The sequence below is a fragment of the Pelodiscus sinensis genome, chromosome 6 (genome assembly GCF_049634645.1).
Source record: "Pelodiscus sinensis isolate JC-2024 chromosome 6, ASM4963464v1, whole genome shotgun sequence".
NCBI classification, from domain to species: Eukaryota; Metazoa; Chordata; order Testudines; family Trionychidae; genus Pelodiscus; species Pelodiscus sinensis.
The window spans coordinates 92,876,866-92,896,693 of NC_134716.1; the positions used below are offsets into that span (position 1 = coordinate 92,876,866).

At 39.9% G+C, this 19,828-nt stretch overlaps 1 protein-coding gene across 2 annotated transcripts in view; it reads right to left on the reverse strand.

Moving 5' to 3' along the window:
- Nucleotides 1-19,828, reverse strand: part of ZSWIM6 (zinc finger SWIM-type containing 6) — a 182,151-nt gene that overhangs the window by 11,901 nt on the left and 150,422 nt on the right. For both annotated transcript variants that reach the window (XM_075932863.1, XM_075932864.1), the window contains exons 9-10: nt 17,626-17,886; nt 10,783-10,918 (exon numbers count right to left, since the gene is read on the reverse strand). In XM_075932863.1, coding sequence (XP_075788978.1) covers nt 10,783-10,918; nt 17,626-17,886 — 397 coding nt within the window. The remainder of the gene's footprint in view (nt 1-10,782; nt 10,919-17,625; nt 17,887-19,828) is intronic.

The following is a 19,828-nucleotide window of genomic DNA, read 5'->3' on the forward strand; positions in this document are numbered from 1 at the left end:
CCAAAATCCTACTTAACCATTAGTTACCCATATCCAACACATAATCCTTCTTAGGTATTAATAGGAGAATCAGAATTTAGAATTAGCAGGGGAATTAAGCTGTTTATAACTGAAGACCATAGTTATTAGCTCAGTGATCCAAGGGGCTGAAATCTTTCACTTCTACTTCAGTCCTTGAACCACTGCTCTCAGAAATCAAAGTGGAGAAATTCACAGCGACACAGCAAGCAAGCAAATATTTTCTAATATACTGCACAAGCATTGTATGTGAGCTTCCTACCAGAAAACAGTCTGCAATGAATGGCAGATTCTCAAACGTCAGTAGCTGAGGCAGAGTCAAAATCCAAAAGAAAATAAGACATTTTTCTCAATTACAATGCAGCTTTTGTTGTTGTTGTTGTGGGCATTTTGTTTCTTGGCACACAAGGGCTAGAAACTCCTAACATTTTACACAATAGCATGTCTAGATGAAAACCCCATGTCTAGATGAAAGCCCCTGTGGTATGGGTAATAATTTCTCTGTTTTGAAATTATTTCTCTGGCACAAATGCCTGACCCTGAGACAAGAATTTCCATGAGTTTACCCTAATCTAGAATCATCTCACTTATGAAGGAAAAAGAACTGCGGAAAATGTCCATCGTCTATGTATGGATATTGGTTGGAAGGGTTGGGAGAGTAGTTACAACAGAAATAATCACCCATTAGATAATCACCATTAGAAAATATTAGGTTGTAGTCATTTTGAAGGAAAACATGTATCCTCTTTTCTGCGTTCCAGATCATGAAAATTCAGGGTATATTCAAGATGTGAAACGCTGATGAAATATTGAACGATAGCTACAGAAAGAACCTCAAGATGCAAAACCTCTCATACAAAGATCAGTATCTTGACAAGAGGTAACAGACATCTGCTTTAATGATGAAGCAGTCATGAAGTCTTCTTGACCTATCACAGTAAAAATGGATTTTGTCCCAGTTTCAATGTCACTGTACTGATGATTGACCAACTTTTCCTTATGTTCCCCTATCTTCAAGCTCCCAATCTGTTTCCTTTAATCTCACAACACTTCCACTTCGATTTGAATAATGATGGAGGCCCAGATGTGGCTGTGCTGAGCTTTGAAGCACCGTCTCCTTTTGGCCAGCTTCCACTCCTCCAAACACTACAAAAGTGAGACATACCTCAGGGATTGGAAATGCCCTGACCCTATTTGGGGAGTGGTCTTTGTAGACACAGCTAGACTCTAGTTACCATTCAGCAAAGCAAGCTGCAGGACAAGTGACGTGTTCTCATCAGAAAAACAACCCCAACTAAGTTATCCTTCTTTCATCTCCCTCACTAGCATCAGACATGCTTGGATCCCCGCCCTATGGCCCAACATGGACTTCAGTCGAATCTCCTCTTCAGTTACACAGACTCCCTCCCAAAATCCTAAGAATGTATTGGTTCAAGAGCTCCAAAAAGCTGGTCATCCTACTCTGGGCTCACGGTTATTATCATTTTTGTATTGTACTCAGTTGAACACTTATTTATTTTTAAGGGAATGAATGGGAAGAGGAAGAAAACTGACATCTCTCTGGTCAGAAGAGGATCTTCAAAATCTACTGCATTGAGACACTAGGTGATGTAACATTTCATATTGAAGCAATCTGGTACCGTACATGAGCTTTTGGGTTCTAAAATGTCTCTTTTTTAGGTAATTGCAAGCAGGATATTTTGATTTCTCACTGAGGAATATAAAAATCTACCTGCAAAATCACTGAGGTTTTATAGAAGCATGTCATGCCTTTCCCTGCAAGTTCCTGAGACATACAGGGCAACTTCAAGAGTCTTAGAGAATGGAAAATGTCATTTTGAACCTAACGGGTAATTACACTGTGTACTTATATATGAACTATTCAGTTAGTAAATTTTTTCAGGTAAGGGGGAAGGAAAGAAAAGGAGGAAAAATGATTTGGGTACACAAGAGTACTTCCAACTGTTACATGCAGAAATCATTAGGCTATGAATGACGGCAACCAAACAAATAGCATGAAACAGAAGCTTCAGGGGGTAGCCGAGTTAGTCTATACAGGAAAAAAAAACCCCACAAATGGTCTGGTAGCACTTTATAGACTAACAAAACACGTAGATGGTATCATGAGCTTTCGCAGGCACAGCCCACTTCTTCAGATAACTGAAGCATGAAACAGACAGCTTTTGTGAAATCTCATAGTGATCACTTTATACTTCATTACCACCATCACTGCCACCCAGCTTGCAGGCCCCTCTACAAGTCCAGTGTAAAAAAGGTAAATTGTGTGCTCACACATTATTTTTGATGGATTATAAAACATCAGAACAACCGTCAAAACTGCAGCAGCTCTGAAGGCCTCAATTAAATCCAGTCAAGCAACTTTATTATTGTTTACTTTTTCAAAATTCATTTTTAAAAAGCAATGAACTATTTAACAAGCTTTCAGCTGAAGTTGCCTTTTGATTAAACATGGTCTAAAATAGACAACTCTCAAAATCCAGACCACCGACCTCTCCCCCCCCCCCCCAAAAAAAAGTCCATTTCTAATTTGGGCCCAAATTCAGCCCTCACTATGCAAAGAAAATTCAATGAAGTCCAAACAAAATTCTTAATGCCCTTTGAAAAAGAAAGTGTGCTATATGTATTAAAAGAATGTTAACTCATCTGCAGTTTTGAGTTCTCCAGGTAGATTGCCTCTGGAGAGCCACATGCTCATGTTATGGAACTTGACGATGCAAAATGAAAAAAACTATCTAGACAGCAGTAGCTATTGAGGGTAGCCCATACAACCCTGTGAAGACCCAAGTATATATAATGAACACCGGCTTCAACTTCCCTCCATTCCTTTCTGCCTGTTAAGTATATTAAAGAAGAAATCCTGAAAATGGGGAAGGAGAGTGGATGGTTGTGAATATGCAGAGGCAGAATACTGAGAAACCAAGCTACAGACATGTAACCCTTTCTATTTTTTACTGTGAAGACTTTTGTGCATGCAAGGCTGGCTAGCAGCCATACCACCTAGAGAAAAGGCTAAGTACTTATGACTCTGATGAAAATACTAGCTTTCATGAATAATGAAGCACAGCTCTTCTGAATGACGCTGCACTCCAGCATTGCACGAATATGTGATTTGAATTCTATGTAGCAGCTTTAAAAGATTTCAAGGTTAAGAAATATTTTCATCTGAACTTTGGAACAGGCCATAGGCTATCTGCTAGTCAACAAGTCCCACTGCTTTATGCAAGGAGTCATATGTGGTATCCCCATGTGAAACTTAAATCTTCATGTAAGTGGATTTATTTTTCTCAAGTCAATATAAAATAAGCTTCTCTCTTTGGGTTTATATCAGGAGTTAGAAATATTTTCCCTCACATCATGGAGGTGCTTCCTTGGTTTTTAGGTTTATTAGAGAAAAAAAATATTATGTCTTTGAATTTTCTCATTAAAAGAATTCCTGGAAAGTGATGAGCAATGCAGTCAGAAATAGAACAGGGTGTAAATGGATCACATAGCCTCTAATATTTGCAACACACATCTCTTGTTCACACTGTAGCAATATTACTACTATAGAACCTCAGAGTTACAAACATTTTGGGAATGGAGATTGTTCATAACTCTGAACAAAACATTATGGTTGTCCTTTCAAAGTTTACAACTAAATGTTGACTTAATACAACTTTAAAAGTTTACTATTCAGAAGAAAAATGCTGCTTCTCCTTAATTTAGTACTTTACATTTAACAAAGTACTGTACTTTGGGTGGGGGTGGAAGGGAGCAGGAACGGTGTCCCTATTCCTGCCTGATTGCGCATTTCTGTTTCCAACTGAGGTGTGATGCTGACTGGTCAGGTTGTAACTATTAGTAGTACAGTAGAACATCAAAGTCAGACACCAAAAGGGGAAGTGGATAACTAAGGGTGGAGGGCAGAACTCACCCATCAGCCCTGCAGATGGAGCCAGAGGAGTTAATGAGAACAGGTTCTGCCATGCTGACAGCTGCTGCCATACTCAACCGCATGGAATTGAACAGATAGAACTTTTTAGTACTGCTCACCCTGAGGTGGTGGTTGAGCAGGAAGGAATTGCCTCTCAGATTTAAACGATGCCTCATACTAAAGGGGGCTGAATCCCCAAGGATTTGAAAGACAACTTGGTCTTCCTGAATCTCTCCAATATTTTATCAGTTTTTTCATCTGAAAAGATTAGTATCTTTAAAAAAAAAAAATCAAGCCTTCAACCATGACTTATGATTTTTGGGAAAGTCCAAGCCCCTTACTCAGAAAGATGATGCATTACAACAATTGGCATTGATCTTGCTGAAGTGTACAATACATCGTACACTGCTTGTGTCAAGAGATTTTCTTGCCCTCCATGATGATAGTCAGCAGGGCCAGATGATATTTACCAAAAAGTTCTGAAAGAACTCATAACAAACTGCAAAACTACTAACTATGGTATGTAACCTACTGCTTAAATCAGACTGCACCAGATGAATGAAGGGTAGTTAATACAACACTTATTTTTTTTAAAAGGATCCAACGGTGATCTTGGCAACTACAAGTAGACAAGCTTAGCTTCAGTACCAGGTAAATTGGTTGAAACCATAGTAAAGAACAAAATTATCAGATACATAGATAAACATGATAAGTTGGGTAAGAGTCAACATGGCTTTTGTAAAGGGAAATCATGCCTCACCAATCTATTAGAATTCTTTGAGAGCGTCAACAAGAACATGGACAACGGTGATCCAGTTGATATAGTGTATTTGGACTTTTCTGAAAACTTTTGACAAGGTCCCACACTAAAGGCTCTTAAGCAAAGAAAGCAGTCATGGAATAACAAGGAAGGTCCACTCATGAATCAGCAACTAGTTAAAAGATAGGAAACAAAGTAAATGTCAGTTTTCAAAGTGGAGAAAGATAAATAGCAGTGTGCCCCAAGGATCTGTATAGAGTCTGATGTTCAACATATTCATAAATTATCTGAAAAAGAGGGTGAACTGTGAGGTGGCAAAATTTGCAGATGATACAAAATTATTCAAGATAGTTAAGATCAAAGCTGACTTCAAAGAGTTATAAAGGGTTCTGACCAAACAGGGTGACTGGACTACATAATGGCAGATGAAAGTCAAATGTTATTTAGTACAAAATAATGCATACTGGAAAACATAACCGCAACTATATATACATAATTCTGGGATCTAAGTTAGCTGTTACCACTAAAGAAAGATCTTGATAATTATCATCAATAGTGCCGTAGACACATCTGCTTAATGTGCAGCATCAGTCAAAAAGGCTAATAATGTTAGGCACCCTTAGGAAAGATAGACAATACCATAATGTCACTATATATCGATGGTACACCCACATCTTGAATACTGTGTGCAGTTGTCAACATCATTTCAAGAAAGGTATTTTTGAATTAGAAAGGTACCGAAAAGGGCAGCAAGAATGATGATGCGTATGGTATAGCTTCCACAGGAGCTAGATTAAAAACACCAACCGCTCATTTTAGATTACTCAGAGGGGATAGAACAGCTATAAAACTATCACAAATGGTGTGGAGAAAGTGAATAGGTGAGAGTTATTTATCCCTTCATGTAAATACAAGAACTAAGGGCCACCAAATGAAATTAATAGGCAGCAAGTTTAAAATATGGGGAAGTACTTCTTCACACACTGCACAGTCAACCTGTAGAACTTATTGCCAGGAGATGTTATAAAAGCCAATAGCCTAATTGGGTTAAAAAAAGAATTAGATAGCCATTGATGAAGCAATGCTCTATTAACCTCATGCTCCAGGAGTTCCTAAACCTCCAACTGTCAAACAGAAATTTGAAGACAGTGGAGGAATCACTTGAAACTGCCCTGTCCTGTTCTTTCGCTCTGAAGCATTGGCACTGGCCACTGAACTAGATGGACCATTGTTCTGACCCAGTAAGGCCATTTCTATGTTCAGAAACATGAGGGTTTATATCCCTCATTTTATTGATTTCATCAAGCTTACCTAGGAATATTTAAAAAAGGTCTAGGATTTTCTGGAATTATGGAAAGTGCTTAGCTTCAGTATAGCTTGTGGTCACGAGTTCCCCCAGATTAATTGTGCATTGTATTAAAACAGTTTCCTGTTTTGCCTATTTTAAATTGGATGCTTTTGAATTTCCTTGTGTGCCTTTTGTTCTATTTAAAAATAAAGAAAGTAGGACCTCTCATTTATTAGAGAGCGAAGCACATTCTATTTTATATACCTCTAACAAGTCACTTCCCTCTATTCCTCATCTCATCTCTAAACTATATAGCCACAACATCCATAAATAGGTGGGGGTATGTCTACACTACCCCGCTAGTTCGAACTAGCGGGGTAATGTATGCATACCGCACTTGCTAATGAAGCCCGGGATTTGAATTTCCCGGGCTTCATTAGCATAAGCGGGGAGCCGCCATTTTTAAATCCCCGCTGCTTCGAACCCCGTGCAGCGCGGCTACACGGGGCTCGAACTAGGTAGTTCGGACTAGGTTCCTATTCCGAACTACCGTTACTCCTCGTGAAACGAGGTGTACCGGTAGTTCGGAATAGGCACCCTAGTCCGAACTACCTAGTTCGAGCCCCGTGTAGCCGCACTGCACGGGGTTCGAAGCAGTGGGGATTTAAAAATGGCGGCTCCCTGCTTATGCTAATGAAGCCCGGGAAATTCAAATCCCGGGCTTCATTAGCAAGTGCGGTATGCATACATTACCCTCCTAGTTCGAACTAGGAGGGTAGTGTAGACATACCCTCAGTTAGTTGCAAAGTCAGTCAAGTATTTTTAAATGCTGTGACCAGACCTGAATACAGTACACAAAATAGTTACATAATGTTTTCAATATTAAACTCTAGCCTTTTCTGACTTTACCTAGAAGCCTGCTTAGCTTTCTTACTACTATTGCACATTATTAGATTTCACTGATTGCAGCACAATGGCATCCATATTCCCCTCTCCAGCAAATACTTAAGTTTGTAAGATAGACATGCTCTAAGTCAACCTATGTTAGGTCAACTTACAGCCCCTGCAGTAATCACCAGGAGCACTTCCACCAACTGAAGAGAGGCAGACTGAAAGCCAGGATTCTTAACTCCATACAGATCCTCACCAGGAGTCAGGGACAGCTGTCAGGATTCTCCCCTCCCTGAGCAGAGAGTGGGAATCAGGAAGCCAAGGGGAGTCTGGAACAGCTGGGTTCCCAGCAGGGACCAAGGGAGAGGGGAGCCAGGATGGGAGGTAGCCAGGTTTTAGCACCTGCGCTGACTTGTCATGGAGCTGTGAAAATTGACAAATTGAAAACTGAATGAGCCAACAGCCAACGTAAGTAATGCAGTGTCTATGCAGACACTATGTTGCCCTAATTACACTGACAAAAGCCCTATGCCTCTCATGGAGGTGGAGTTATGATGTCAGTGTAGCAAGGCACATATCAGTGGCAGCTTACATCAAACTATCTCTGTAATGTTGATCAGGCCAGAACTCAGAATTGGGCATAAGGAATTCAGGTGGTTATTCTAATACACTTAGAGTACGTCTAGACTACATGCCTCCGACGACAGAGGCATGTAGATTAGGCTACCCGGCTTAGGAAAATGAAGCGTCGATTTAAATAATCGACGCTTTATTTAAATTTAAATGGCTGCTGCGCTGAGCCGATTAGCTGTTTGTCGGCTCAGCGCGGTAGTCTGGATGCTCAGCAGTCGATATCAAAGGCATTTGTCGACCCCCCAGGTAAACCTCATTCCAGGAGGCATACTTGGGAGGTCGAGAAATGCCTTTGATGTCGACTGCGGAGCATCCAGACTACCGCGCTGAGCCATTTAAATTTAAATGAAGCGGCAATTATTTAAATCGCTGCTTCATTTTCCAATGCCAGGTAGCCTAATCTACATGCCTCTGTCGTCAGAGGCATGTAGTCTAGACATACCCTTAGTTTCAACTGTCAGAGATAAGCAGACATCAAATTTAACTATGGCCTCCTATCATTCCTGCCTTCTCTAACCTAAACGTGTCATCTGCAATTCTTGCCATTTCACAGTTCACCCCTTTCTCTAGATTGTTGAATATGTTAAACACCAATCCAAATTGAATCCTTGGGCATCCCACTACTATCATCTTCATATCATGTTAAAAATTGACCAATCATATTCAGTTTTCTTTCTCTTAGCAGTTTCTACTCTATGGCAGAAGTTTCACATTTCATCTTCTGATCACTTAGCTTCATTAGCATTTTGTGAGGGAATTTGTCAAACATTTTTTGATAGTCCAAATACATGGATATGAATAGGTTCTTTTTTCTATTTATCTAACAGTTGCAAGGAAATCCTATACACAAAATGATTTTGTTTTACAAAGTCCAACTGGCTTGTCCTTTCGTAACTGAGCTCATCTAATTGCATAAGTCTGTCTTTAATTGTACTAACCGGTTAACATGGTACAGTTTGGTAAGGTTTCCTGGAAATTAAAGACCATTATCATCTGTGACAGAGTACTGGGAATCAGCAACTGAACTAGTACGCTAGTCATTGTTTAGCCAGTTGGGCTACAGGAAGGACATAATTAAGGAGACGAGATCCTGATTACCAGACCAGACTGGGGTTGGATAATAAATGACCAAATTAGTCCATGAATAAAAGAACACAGGAAGAAAGTCTGAAGGGGACAAGCAGGACACAAGATATGGAAAAAAATTTCAACAGGGCCTGACAAAAGGGAGTTCCCTTGGAAGAGACATTTTACCCACTGGAGGAGAGTAGTAAAGGGAGATGGGAGAGTAAAATATCTTGACTGCATTAGTATGTAAAAGGAGTTGGAGTGAAACACTGTAAAAAAAAAAAACTAGACAGTTGTATCTACAAAAGGAAAGGTTGCAGAGTTTCTGAAGGAAGCAAAAAAAGGATGGACACATTGGGAGCAGCATTCCATATAATCTGTGTACTTCTGCAGCTGCTCAGGAAAAATTCGGATGCCACCTTACAGATTAGCAGAGTGCCCACAGCCAGGTTTTTTGTTTCTAGTAATGGTGCATTTGCATGTGCTTTGGTGCACATAAAACATTTATTCTGCAAATGCAAATAAAAGATTATAGGGAACATTGACTGGTATCTCATAATTGCCCCCAGAATTTTTTTGTAAGTAGTTAGTAACAGAGTATTTTACCTACACAAAAGATTTATGATACATAATACATTTCTAGTGGTTCTTTACAGATTTCAAACTTTTGATTAGTTTTAAAGTGTTTGTGTTAATAAATGTCCATCGGTACCAATTAGAATCACGGCTCTATAGAACTAGGCATTGTACAAAGAAGAGACAGTCCCTGCCTTGAAGAGTTTACAAACTAAGAATGAAATTCAGTCACAATTAAGAATAAATCTGTTTGTTTGGAAATTTGTTCAACAATTTGAGATATTCCAATCCCCAATCTAGACTTACTTGTTCTAAGTCGTTTTCCTTTCTACTCCGACAATTTGAAGAATGTCCTTTCAGTTAAAGTAAATTCTTGCAGCTTGTCACTGAAAGCTTTTTTTTTTTGCTTGCCCTTCAAGCTTTGTTTCACTTCTGCAACCAACTCATATATATTGCATGGAACTAAATCAAGAGTATCCTCTCTTCTTGTGAGCTCTGGAACTAGCTTCAGCAAGCAATTATTTATTGTGTCAAACCTCTCTAAACTATGTCTCAAAATGATATTTCATCAGCTGTGCAGGTTGCTGAAAGGACTCATTATTAATCCTTTAGATCTTGTGGCATTCAACATCATGCAACCAATTCTCACTATCTCGGACCTAGGGACCAGGAGCATAACCTCAATACCCGAAAAGTGTATCTCCTTAGAATCTACTTTTAAGACCCAGTGTTTAAATTTCTTCACAGGTTTCATTTGCAATAGCCAGTTAGATGAACTTCTAGGTAGCATTGAACTCATGGCAATCCAGATGGGGCCAGTTCCTTCACTGCACTCAGAGTAGAGAATATGGATTCACACTCACAGCTGCCCTGAGAGGTAAAGCCAATGCAAACCAAGCTCTTTCTTAGGCATGCACTTTCTGCAAATATTGAAAGCAAATGGGTTACTGGTTGTTTTTGCAGCTTGGTATTCAATTTAATTCCAATCTCATTCCTATCTTCTATCTGCCTTTGTCTGCTTTTTTACCAAGCAAAGAAAACTGGTCTGGACTACACACCAGCACAGACCATTATTTTAAAAAACTGTATTTTAAAATCAACTTCATAAAGTTAATTTGTAAAATAACAAAGGGTTTGAGGGAATAAACAGTCCTGCAGAACAAATTAGACAGAAGAAAGTCCTGCCAACTTCAACAGTCAAGTAACTTTAGAGCAGGTGGAGTCATGACTCCCACAGTTACCTTTCACATAGCATCCAGAACAAGAGGATCAGCCTGATCACATCAGTCATTGTGGTCATTTTTTTTTTGAAGATGATTCTGTGCTTGAAAAATGGCAGCAAAAGTGGGGATTTCAATGCACTTTACAAATAATTGATTTAATCCAACACCTCTGAGGTGAGCAATTAATATGTACAATAATTATTACCTTTATGGACAAAGAAACTGAGGCACAGAGCTGTCCTAAGTGTAATAGAGCTGGTATTAGAACACACGTCTGACTCCCTGTTTTTAACCACCAGATCTGCCTTCTTTGAAGTTAATCAATTTACAGCAATTTTTTCTCACTTGGATTTTTCTTCTTCCTCTTTCTAGCTGAGATCTAAATACGTACCGCATGGCTCTCAGTGCAGTTTTGTATGCCAATTCAGCATCGTGAGGTAGGAGAGAGGTGAAGAGATACTTGGCAAATGTGTGCATTGGAACACTCTCTCGATGGATGATTTCGCCTAAACCACTATATGGTCCAGCTGTGAGAAAGAAGTGGGGGAGGGGAGGAGACATTTTCAGATTGTAAAAAAACCCCAACCGCCCCGCAAAAAACCCCCACCCAACCCAACACTTTTTGGACCTTTTTCCTTTTGAGCTTATTGTAAGATTTAGACAGTACATAGGTCACAGAACTCTTCTCAATTTATAGATTAATTTAAAAAACTTTCACCAAAGTTTATACTTAAAATCTGCACTTTTAAGTGAGGCTATTTTAGCCAATACCTGTATTGTAACAAATGGATTTTTTACACTGAGAATGGGGTCTCCCTAATATTTGAATGACAGTCAACAGGAAGAAGTTACTGTTTAAATTTTGTTTAAACATCTTCTAATGCTTCTCAAACATCATCAAGAAGAGACTAGAACACATTTTATATTGAGAGCTCAAAACATCAGTTTCCAAATGATGGAAGCCAAATATCACATGATTCGTTATAAAAATCACATGACTCAGCAATACTAATGACTTGCAGTTAAATCAAGCAAAAAACTGAAGACTCACTAAATACAACTGATGCGATTACAAACTTAAAATCCTGCAGTTTTTCTACAGGGCTTTTTCGAAAAAGGTAACCTTTTTTTGAAAAAACTTCACCTGCGTCTAGACTGTTGCCGCGTTCTTTTGAAATTAAAATCGAAAGAACACGGCAGTTTTTTCAACCACGGAAAAGCTCATTTTACGAGGAATAATGCCTTTTTTCAAAAGTGCTCTTTCAAAAAAAGGCATTACTGAACGCAAACAGTGCTTTTTCGAAAATATTGGTTGATGTCTAGACGATCTCTTTTGAAAGAGGCATGTAGTCTAGATGTAGCCTAAGCATTGATACTAGTTACGCCTAAATTACTTGAACGTAATGAATTCTTTGCAGTCAAGATTTCTCGGCACAGAACAATGCAAGAGCACCGTACCCACTCTTCATAATTGTGTACTAGACAAGCATATTGTTATTCATTTAACATCCACAAAATTCCTTCTATGACTATGTGCTTATTGCGCTCAGAAATCATGAAGGAAAACAATGATCTGAAAGCCTATCCTTTCATTGACAGAGGTGTGTATGTAACAGACACCTGGGAAAGCTTGAGAAGCTACTCTATCACACAAGGTCTCAGCACTAAGTACATGATGTAGTAAGCACTAAGTACATGATGTCCACGGTTCATGAACTCCAAGATATGGGAAGGCTGTAAAGGAAGTAATGAAACCATGTCTGCCACATATCCTGGCAGAGCTCTTGCCACAAAGGCCAGTCAGTAGCTCTGCTGTTTCACAGCCATAGGGGATAAGGAGGGTAGAGAGGATTCCAGAAACAGTCAGCAACAATTCTGGCTCTTCTGGCTTGTCAGAAACTGGGATTTAGTGTAGCCTCTAAATTGCTCTGGAGTCTCATGTGTAATCTTTCACTCAAAGTATTTTTCAAGAAATACCCTATCTGTATGAAAAGCTTTTCTCGTTGCTCTGAGATAGTGTATTTAAAACCCAAATTTAAATATTATGCCCACACTCTTTCCTCAACAGCTATGACCACTAGAGCTGTGAGAATGACAGACTCTTTGGTTTGCTAAAACAAACCAAGAAAAAAAAGTAGGTGAAAAAAGAAGTTTGGGCTCACCAAAACGAAATGCTTCACTACGATGAGTCGTTTTTATCCTTTTAAAAATTAAAACAAATTAAAGCTCATTCCAGCATCAAAGGAGAAGCTGAAAACTTTTGGTTAAAAAAACTCCCCAAAAGGAATGCTTAAGATTTTTCAAAATGCATGGGCTATTTTCCAACAAAAATAAATCCAACAAATTAAGACACAAATTTGCAAAATGTTTTGTTCTACTCAAATGTACATTTGGCTATGAAAAAAGTTTCATCCAACAAATTCTGTTCAACTTTAATCACTAGGCCCTTATGAAAACACTGAATATTTGCGTTGCGTAGGGTTGCCAGATGGTTTAACCAAAAATACTGAACACTCTCCACCCCCGCCCCCCAGAAGAAAACAAAAAGCAACCGAGGGAAAAATTCTGTCAGGGGAAAAAAAAAGGGGGGGGGGGGGGGGAGAGACCAAAGTTGTTGAGCAAAAATAAATAAATAAATACGTAAATAAATAAATTAAAAACAGCATGGCCCCTTTAAGAAATGCTTTTGAGGCTTTTTGGCCCTAACAGGCTGCCGGCGGCTATCTGTCATCGGCAGAATTTGGTAAAATTTTTGCCTCCTGGCTAGGGAAAAAAAAAAAAAAAAAAAAAAAAAAAAAAAAAAAATTAAAATACATTTTAGGTGTCCAGTATTTTCTGAATTTTTTTTAACCAGACAGCAGGCGAAAATACCAGACTGTCCAGGTCAATACCAGACACTTGGCAACCCTAGCGTTGCCCCTAGAATTCCTCAATTATTCAAAAATCAATATGTAAGCACCAACCATAATAGAGTAATAAAGAATAGCCCAGCATGGACTGGTCTAAAACAAGTTACATCGAACCAGAATAATATCCTACTTTGACAGTGTTGCTCGTCTAGTGGATGGGGGAAAAGCTGTACCTGTGATGTATCTCGATTTAGAAAGGCTTTTGAGGCAGTCTCCACACGACATTTTCATAAGCAAAGTAAGGAAATGCAGTCTAAATGAAATTACTATAAGGTGGAAGAATACTTATCAATGGTTTACTGCCAGACAAGGAGGATTTGTCTGCTGAGGTTCTGTAGGTGTCTGGGTCTGGTACTATTCAAATTTTCATTTAAAGATTTGGATAATGGAGTAGAGTTTATGCCTACAATATCTTCAAATGACACCAAGCTGGGAGGGGTTGCAGGATTAGAATTCAAAATGACCATGACAAATTGGAGAACTGAACTGAATTCAACAAGCTGAAATTCGATGAAGGTAAGTGTAGTATTTTGCACTTAGGAAAAATCAAATGCACAACCATAACAGGGGGAATAAGTGGGTAGGTGGTAGTCCTGCTGAAAAAGATCTGGGTGTTATAGAGGACCATAATTAACTGAATGAGTCAATATTGTGATGCAGTCTGCATATTAACAGGAGTGTTATATATAAGAGACAATTATCATGGTGTGTTCAGCAACAGCAAAACCTCAGCTGGACTACTGTGTCCAGTTCTAGGTACCACACTTTGGGAGTCATCTGGAAAAATGGGAGAGAACACAGGTTTACCAACGAAAACAATAAAAGGTTTAGAAAATCTGTCCTATGAAGAAGGGTTAAAAAACTTGGTACATTTAGTCTTGAGAAACGACGACTGAGGGGAGATCTCAGAACTACAAATATATTAAGGGCTGTTATAATTGTTCTTCATAGCCGCTGGAGGAAGAAGTACTGGACTTGATTTGCACCAAGGGGGATTTAAGTTAACCACTAAAGAACAGGGTGGACAAACAGGTTGGTCAGGGATAGTGGAAGATTACTTGGATTTGAGAACTTTTTAAGTCCCTTACATCCCTACATTTCTATGTTTCAAGGATTTCCTTTGAAGCCCTTTCCTCATAAACACCCAATAAGTACAAAAACCAAAAAGGAGCTTAAGGTAATATCTTTTAGCCTTTTAAAAACTGGTGTCTTCGTCTCAAAGCATGCAAGTAAATGAGTATGTAATTTTGCACACTTTCAGAACTTAACTGGGTTGCAAATAATGTAGATGTGACAAATAAGTGATACAAAATGCACATACAATTATCTTTCTCCATAAAATTTCAGTCACAAAAAATCAGAGAATATTTTTAAAAATCTAACCCTAAACATTAAGACGTATGTTTAGCTATGGACTTTTGAATACGTCACTTTTATCGTCCCTACATCCAAAATGTGCAATACTTGGTTTGTACCATTGGTTTTAAATGAATCATTTGAACTACTTAGTCTGGGATAGCGGTAAAACCTTTGTTCATTTACAAGGCTGTTAGTAGTTTTTCAGATTGCAAATGAAATATATAGAATCTTGCTACCAGAGAACAACTTATAATAATTAATACCTTTTTATCATTTGTGAGCCTGAATGCATCATTAGGAAACTTTAATCACCCTGATATCTGTTGGGAGACCAATACAGCAGTACACAGACAATCCAGGAAGTTTTTGGAGAATGTTTGGGATAACTTCTTGGTACAAGTGCGGAGGGAACCTACCACGGGCCATGCACACCGTGACCTGCTGCTCACAAACAGGGAGGAACTAGTAGGGTAAGTAGAGGTGGGTGACAACCTGGGAAGCAGTGATCATGAGATGGTATATTTCAGGATCCTGACCAAAGGAAGAAAGGAGAGTAGCAAAATACACATCCTGGACTTCAGAAAAGCAGACTTTGACTCCCTTAGAGAACTGATGCTTACATGAAGGGAAAAGGAGTCCAGGAGAACTGGAAGTATTTTAAAAAAGCCTTATTGAAGGCACAGGAAGAAACCATCCTGATGCGCAGCAAGAAAAGCAAATATGGTAGGCAACCAGACTGGCTTACCAGGGATATCCACGGTGAGCTTAAACACAAAAAGGAAGCTTACAAGAAGTGGAAACTTGGACTGATGACTAGGGAGGAGTATAAATATATTGCTTGAGAATGCTAGGGGAATTATCAGGAAGGCGAAAGCGCAATTGGAATTGCAGCTGGCAAGGGATGTGAAGGGTAATAAGAACGGTTTCTACAGGCATGTTACCAATAAGAGGGTGATCAGAGAGAGTGAAGGGCCCTTACTGGATGAGGAAAGTAACCTAGTGACAGATGATGTGAAAAAAGCTTAAGTACTAAATGCTTTCTTTGCCTCTGTCTTCATGGACTAGGTCAGCTCCCAGACAATGTTCTAGGCAACGCAGTATGGGAAGGAGGTGGACAGCCCTTGGTGGGTAAAGAACAGGTTAGGAGCTATTTAGAAAAGCTAAACATACACAAATCCATGGGCCCAGATTTAATGCATCTGAGGGTACTGAGGGAATTGGCAAATGTCATTGCGGAGACTTTGGCCATTATCTTTGAAAACTCGTGGCAATCAGGAGAGATCCAGGAGGATTGGAAAAAGGCAAATGTAGTGCCCTTCTTTAAAAGAGGGAAGAAGGACAACCCAGGGAACGACAAACCAGTCAACCGTACCTCAGTCCCCAGAAAAATCATGGAGGGGATCCTCAAAGAATCCATTTTGAAGTACTTGGAAGAGAGGAAAGTGATCAAGAATAGTCGACAAGAATTCACGAAGGGCAAGTCGTGCCTGACCAATCTGACTAGCTTCTATGATTTAACTGGCTCTGTGGATATGGGAAAGTTAATTGATGTGATATACCTTGACTTAAGAAAAGCTTTTGATACAGTCTCCAACAATATTCTCGCCAGCAAGTTAAGGGAGTATGTATTGGATAAATGGACTGTAAGATGGATAGAAAGCTGGCTAGACTGTCGGGCCCAATGGGTAGTGATCAACGGCTCGATGTCAGGCTGGCAGTCGGTTTCTAGTGGAGTGCCCCAAGGATCAGTTCTTGAGACCAGTTTTGTTCAACATCTTTATTAATGACTTGGATGAGGGGATGGATTGCACCCTTAGCAAGTTTGCAGATGACACTAAGCTAGGGGGAGAGGTAGATAAGCTGAAGGGCAGGGATAGGGTCCAGAGTGATCTGGACAGATTAGAGGATTGGGCCAAAAGAAATCTGATAAGGTTCAACAAGGACAAGTGCAGAGTCCTTCACTTAAGACGGTAGAATCCCAAGCATTGTTACAGGCTGGGGACTGAATGGCTAAGTAGCAGTTCATCAGAAAAGGACCTGGCGTTTACAGTGGATGAGAAGCTGGATATGTAGCCAAAAAGGCTAATGGCATATTAGGTTGCATTAGGAGGAGCATTGCCAGCAGATCCAGAGAAGTGATTATTCCCCTTTATTTGGCTCTGGTGAGGCCACATCTGGAATATTGTGTCCAGTTCTGGGCCCCTCACTATAGAAAGGATGTGGACGCATTGGAGAGGGTCTAGCAGAGGGCAACTAAAATGATTAGGGCACTGGAGCGCATGACCTATGAGGAGAGACTGCGGGATTTGGGTTTGTTTAGTCTGCAGAAGAGAAGAGTGGGGGGAGGGGCGCGGATTTGATAGCAGCCTTCAATTTCCTGAAGGGAGGGTCCAAAGAGGATGGAGAAAGGCTGATGGATGGCAGAATAAGGAGCAATGGTCTCAAGTTACAGTGGGAGAGGTCAAGGTTGGATATTAGGAAAAACTATTTCACTAGGAGGGTGGTAAAGCACTGGAATAGGTTACCTAGGGAGGTGGTGGAATCTCCATCCCTAGAGGTGTTTACGTCTCGGCTTGACAAAGCTCTGGCTGGGTTGATTTAGTTGGGATTGGTCCTGCCTTGGGTAGGGGGCTGGACTTGGATGACTTCCTGAGGTCTCTTCCAGCTCTATGTTTCTATGACACCAAAATTATGAATAACTTTAAATTTAATTTGAAGAACCAATGCAATAAAAATGAAAAGGGATCATAGGTCATCAGATGCTTTCTCTTTAAAATGATGCAATATTTTGAAGTACATTAGATTTTATGATTAGAGGCTTGAAGGAAGGAAGACCTTTAACTGGAACTATTATACTTCTAAAAATATTCAGTAAGTAAATCAACTTCCACAGATATACTTTATTTTTTAATTACAAAAATTTAAAGAGTAGTTGAATGGAACAGTTAATATCTATTTCAAGCTACCTTCTAATAGGAAGACTGCTTGCTTTCGAAAGATCTTCACCAGTGTATCATCCAATTCAATTTCCTGTAGCTTAGAAATGAGCTGCTCCTCATTTCGACAAACCTTCTCTTGTGCATATAAGCCATCTGGCATTATTCGCTGCTGTCCCAGACCTATCAATGCTACTTCCACAGCTAGCGTTAAGTAAGATTCGCCTTCTTCTAAGAATTTGTGTGAAGGCAGGTGCTGATACTCCAGAGATTTGCACTGTCCCATGTTCTCTGTAAAGGATTATAAAACAAATACATCACAAACCATTTTCATCAATAATTGACGTACAATCTCACATTTAAACATTTATTTTGCCAGTTATTTTAATTAAGTATGTTTTTAAAAAGTGAACTAGTGTATTAACTTTGAAAGATGCCACAAAAAGTATCACTCTGCAGTTTTGGTAACCATTTCAAATATCTTTTTCAAGGTTTAGATAAAGGAAGACTCATTTTGTATTGTATTGTAATTCAACAGGGAGCTTCCATTCAATTCTTCATGAGAAATGCGTGCAACTGACATTTAAAAATAAAGCCACACATTTATACTGAGCATATTATGGTTGCAGTAACTTTCAAATGCCAAGAATCTCAAGTAGGGATGTAAAAAAGTCAATTAGGCGACTACCTACATTCCCCCCCTTGCTGCCTCTATATCAGAGGCAGTAAAGGGTGGGGGAGCAGGAGCCAGTGCTGGGGCAGGGGGGAGAAGGGGTGGGAGAAGAAGGGGCGGGGAGCCAGCTCAAAAGCTAGTTTCCCCAGCCTTGTATCTGTGGTTCTTGCCCCTGCTCTCTGTGCTGCTGCCTCTCTGAGATGCAGCAGTGGGGGGAAGAGGGGAGGTTGCTCCAGGAGCATCACCTGTCCTTGCGGGGGGTCCCAGTGGGGAGTTGGGACCTCCCTGTGGACAGGGCCTGCTCTGGCAGCAGCCCCTGTGGCAGCCAGGACGAGCCGCTGCAAACAGAGGCTGCTCCAGCACCAGCCCCTATCTGCGGTGGCCCAGAGTGGAGCAGCCAGCTCTCCCCGCTAACACTCCCCGTGGACAGGGTCTGCTGGACTTGGTGCGAGTCAGGACTGAGCAAGCCTGGCTCAATCCCAGCTTGCACTGGGTCCAGGAGCTAGCCCCGCTGCGGCTCTGCAGTTTAAATATAGTAGGAGCTGGGCTGCCTGAGTGCCCAGCTCTTACTACATTTAAACTACAGAGCCACTGTGGGGGTAGCAGCTTCTGAGTGCTTTCCCTTATTAACTAATCGTGTAATCGATAAAAATTGTATCACCTACACGATTATCCAATTACCCACCTTTTAACATCCTTAAACTCAGGTCAGAATGAGAGTTTCCATACTTAAGCAGTACGGTTGTGAAAAAGCAATTGTCCCAGCTTTGTGTCCTTAAGGCTCAAACAACAGCTTGAACTCTGAATTTCCTTGTTTTCACCCTGTTCAATAACTACCCATGCTCAGATCCTGCAAAGGGCTGGCAAGAAGAGGGCCCTGACATTCTCACAGATTTCCACTGAAGTTAGTAGAATTCCACGTGGGATTTATTCTTGCAAATCCATTAGCAGGAGTGCAGTAAATGTTTTGATCATCCCTGTGTGTGCTAGTGTCCGTTTATACAATTTAAATCAGGGTTTTCAAACTTGGGTCATAGACCCATCAGGGAAAGCCCCTGGCAGGCCCGTGATGATTATTCTCAAGATCCACAGCCATAGAGCCTTGCAGCTTCCATTGGCTGTGGTTTGCTATTTCCAGCCATGGGAAGCTATGGGAACTGGCAGCCGAGTCCACCCAAATTTGAAAACCCCTTTGGTAAATTATATTTCTGAGCGTATTTAAACTCAACTTGCTCCTTAGCAAAGGTAACATCATTTCAATATTGAACAAGTTATAAATAAACATATTATTATGCTTTTATAAAGTATAAATAAAATATACTAATCTTTCTGAAAAAAGTCTGCATTTTTTTTGCAAAAACTAATTGCGAAATTCAAGCCAAGTCTATACATATAGAAAAATGCATTTTTCTGCAAATTTACTATTTGCTGATTTTTTTTTTTTTTTTGCCATTTCTACTACTGATTTAACTCATGGGTTAGCTCTGTAAGATGACCATATAAATGAATGTGCATTACAATAGATATTTCATAATTTTTAGATTCTTCCAGTAATTCCTT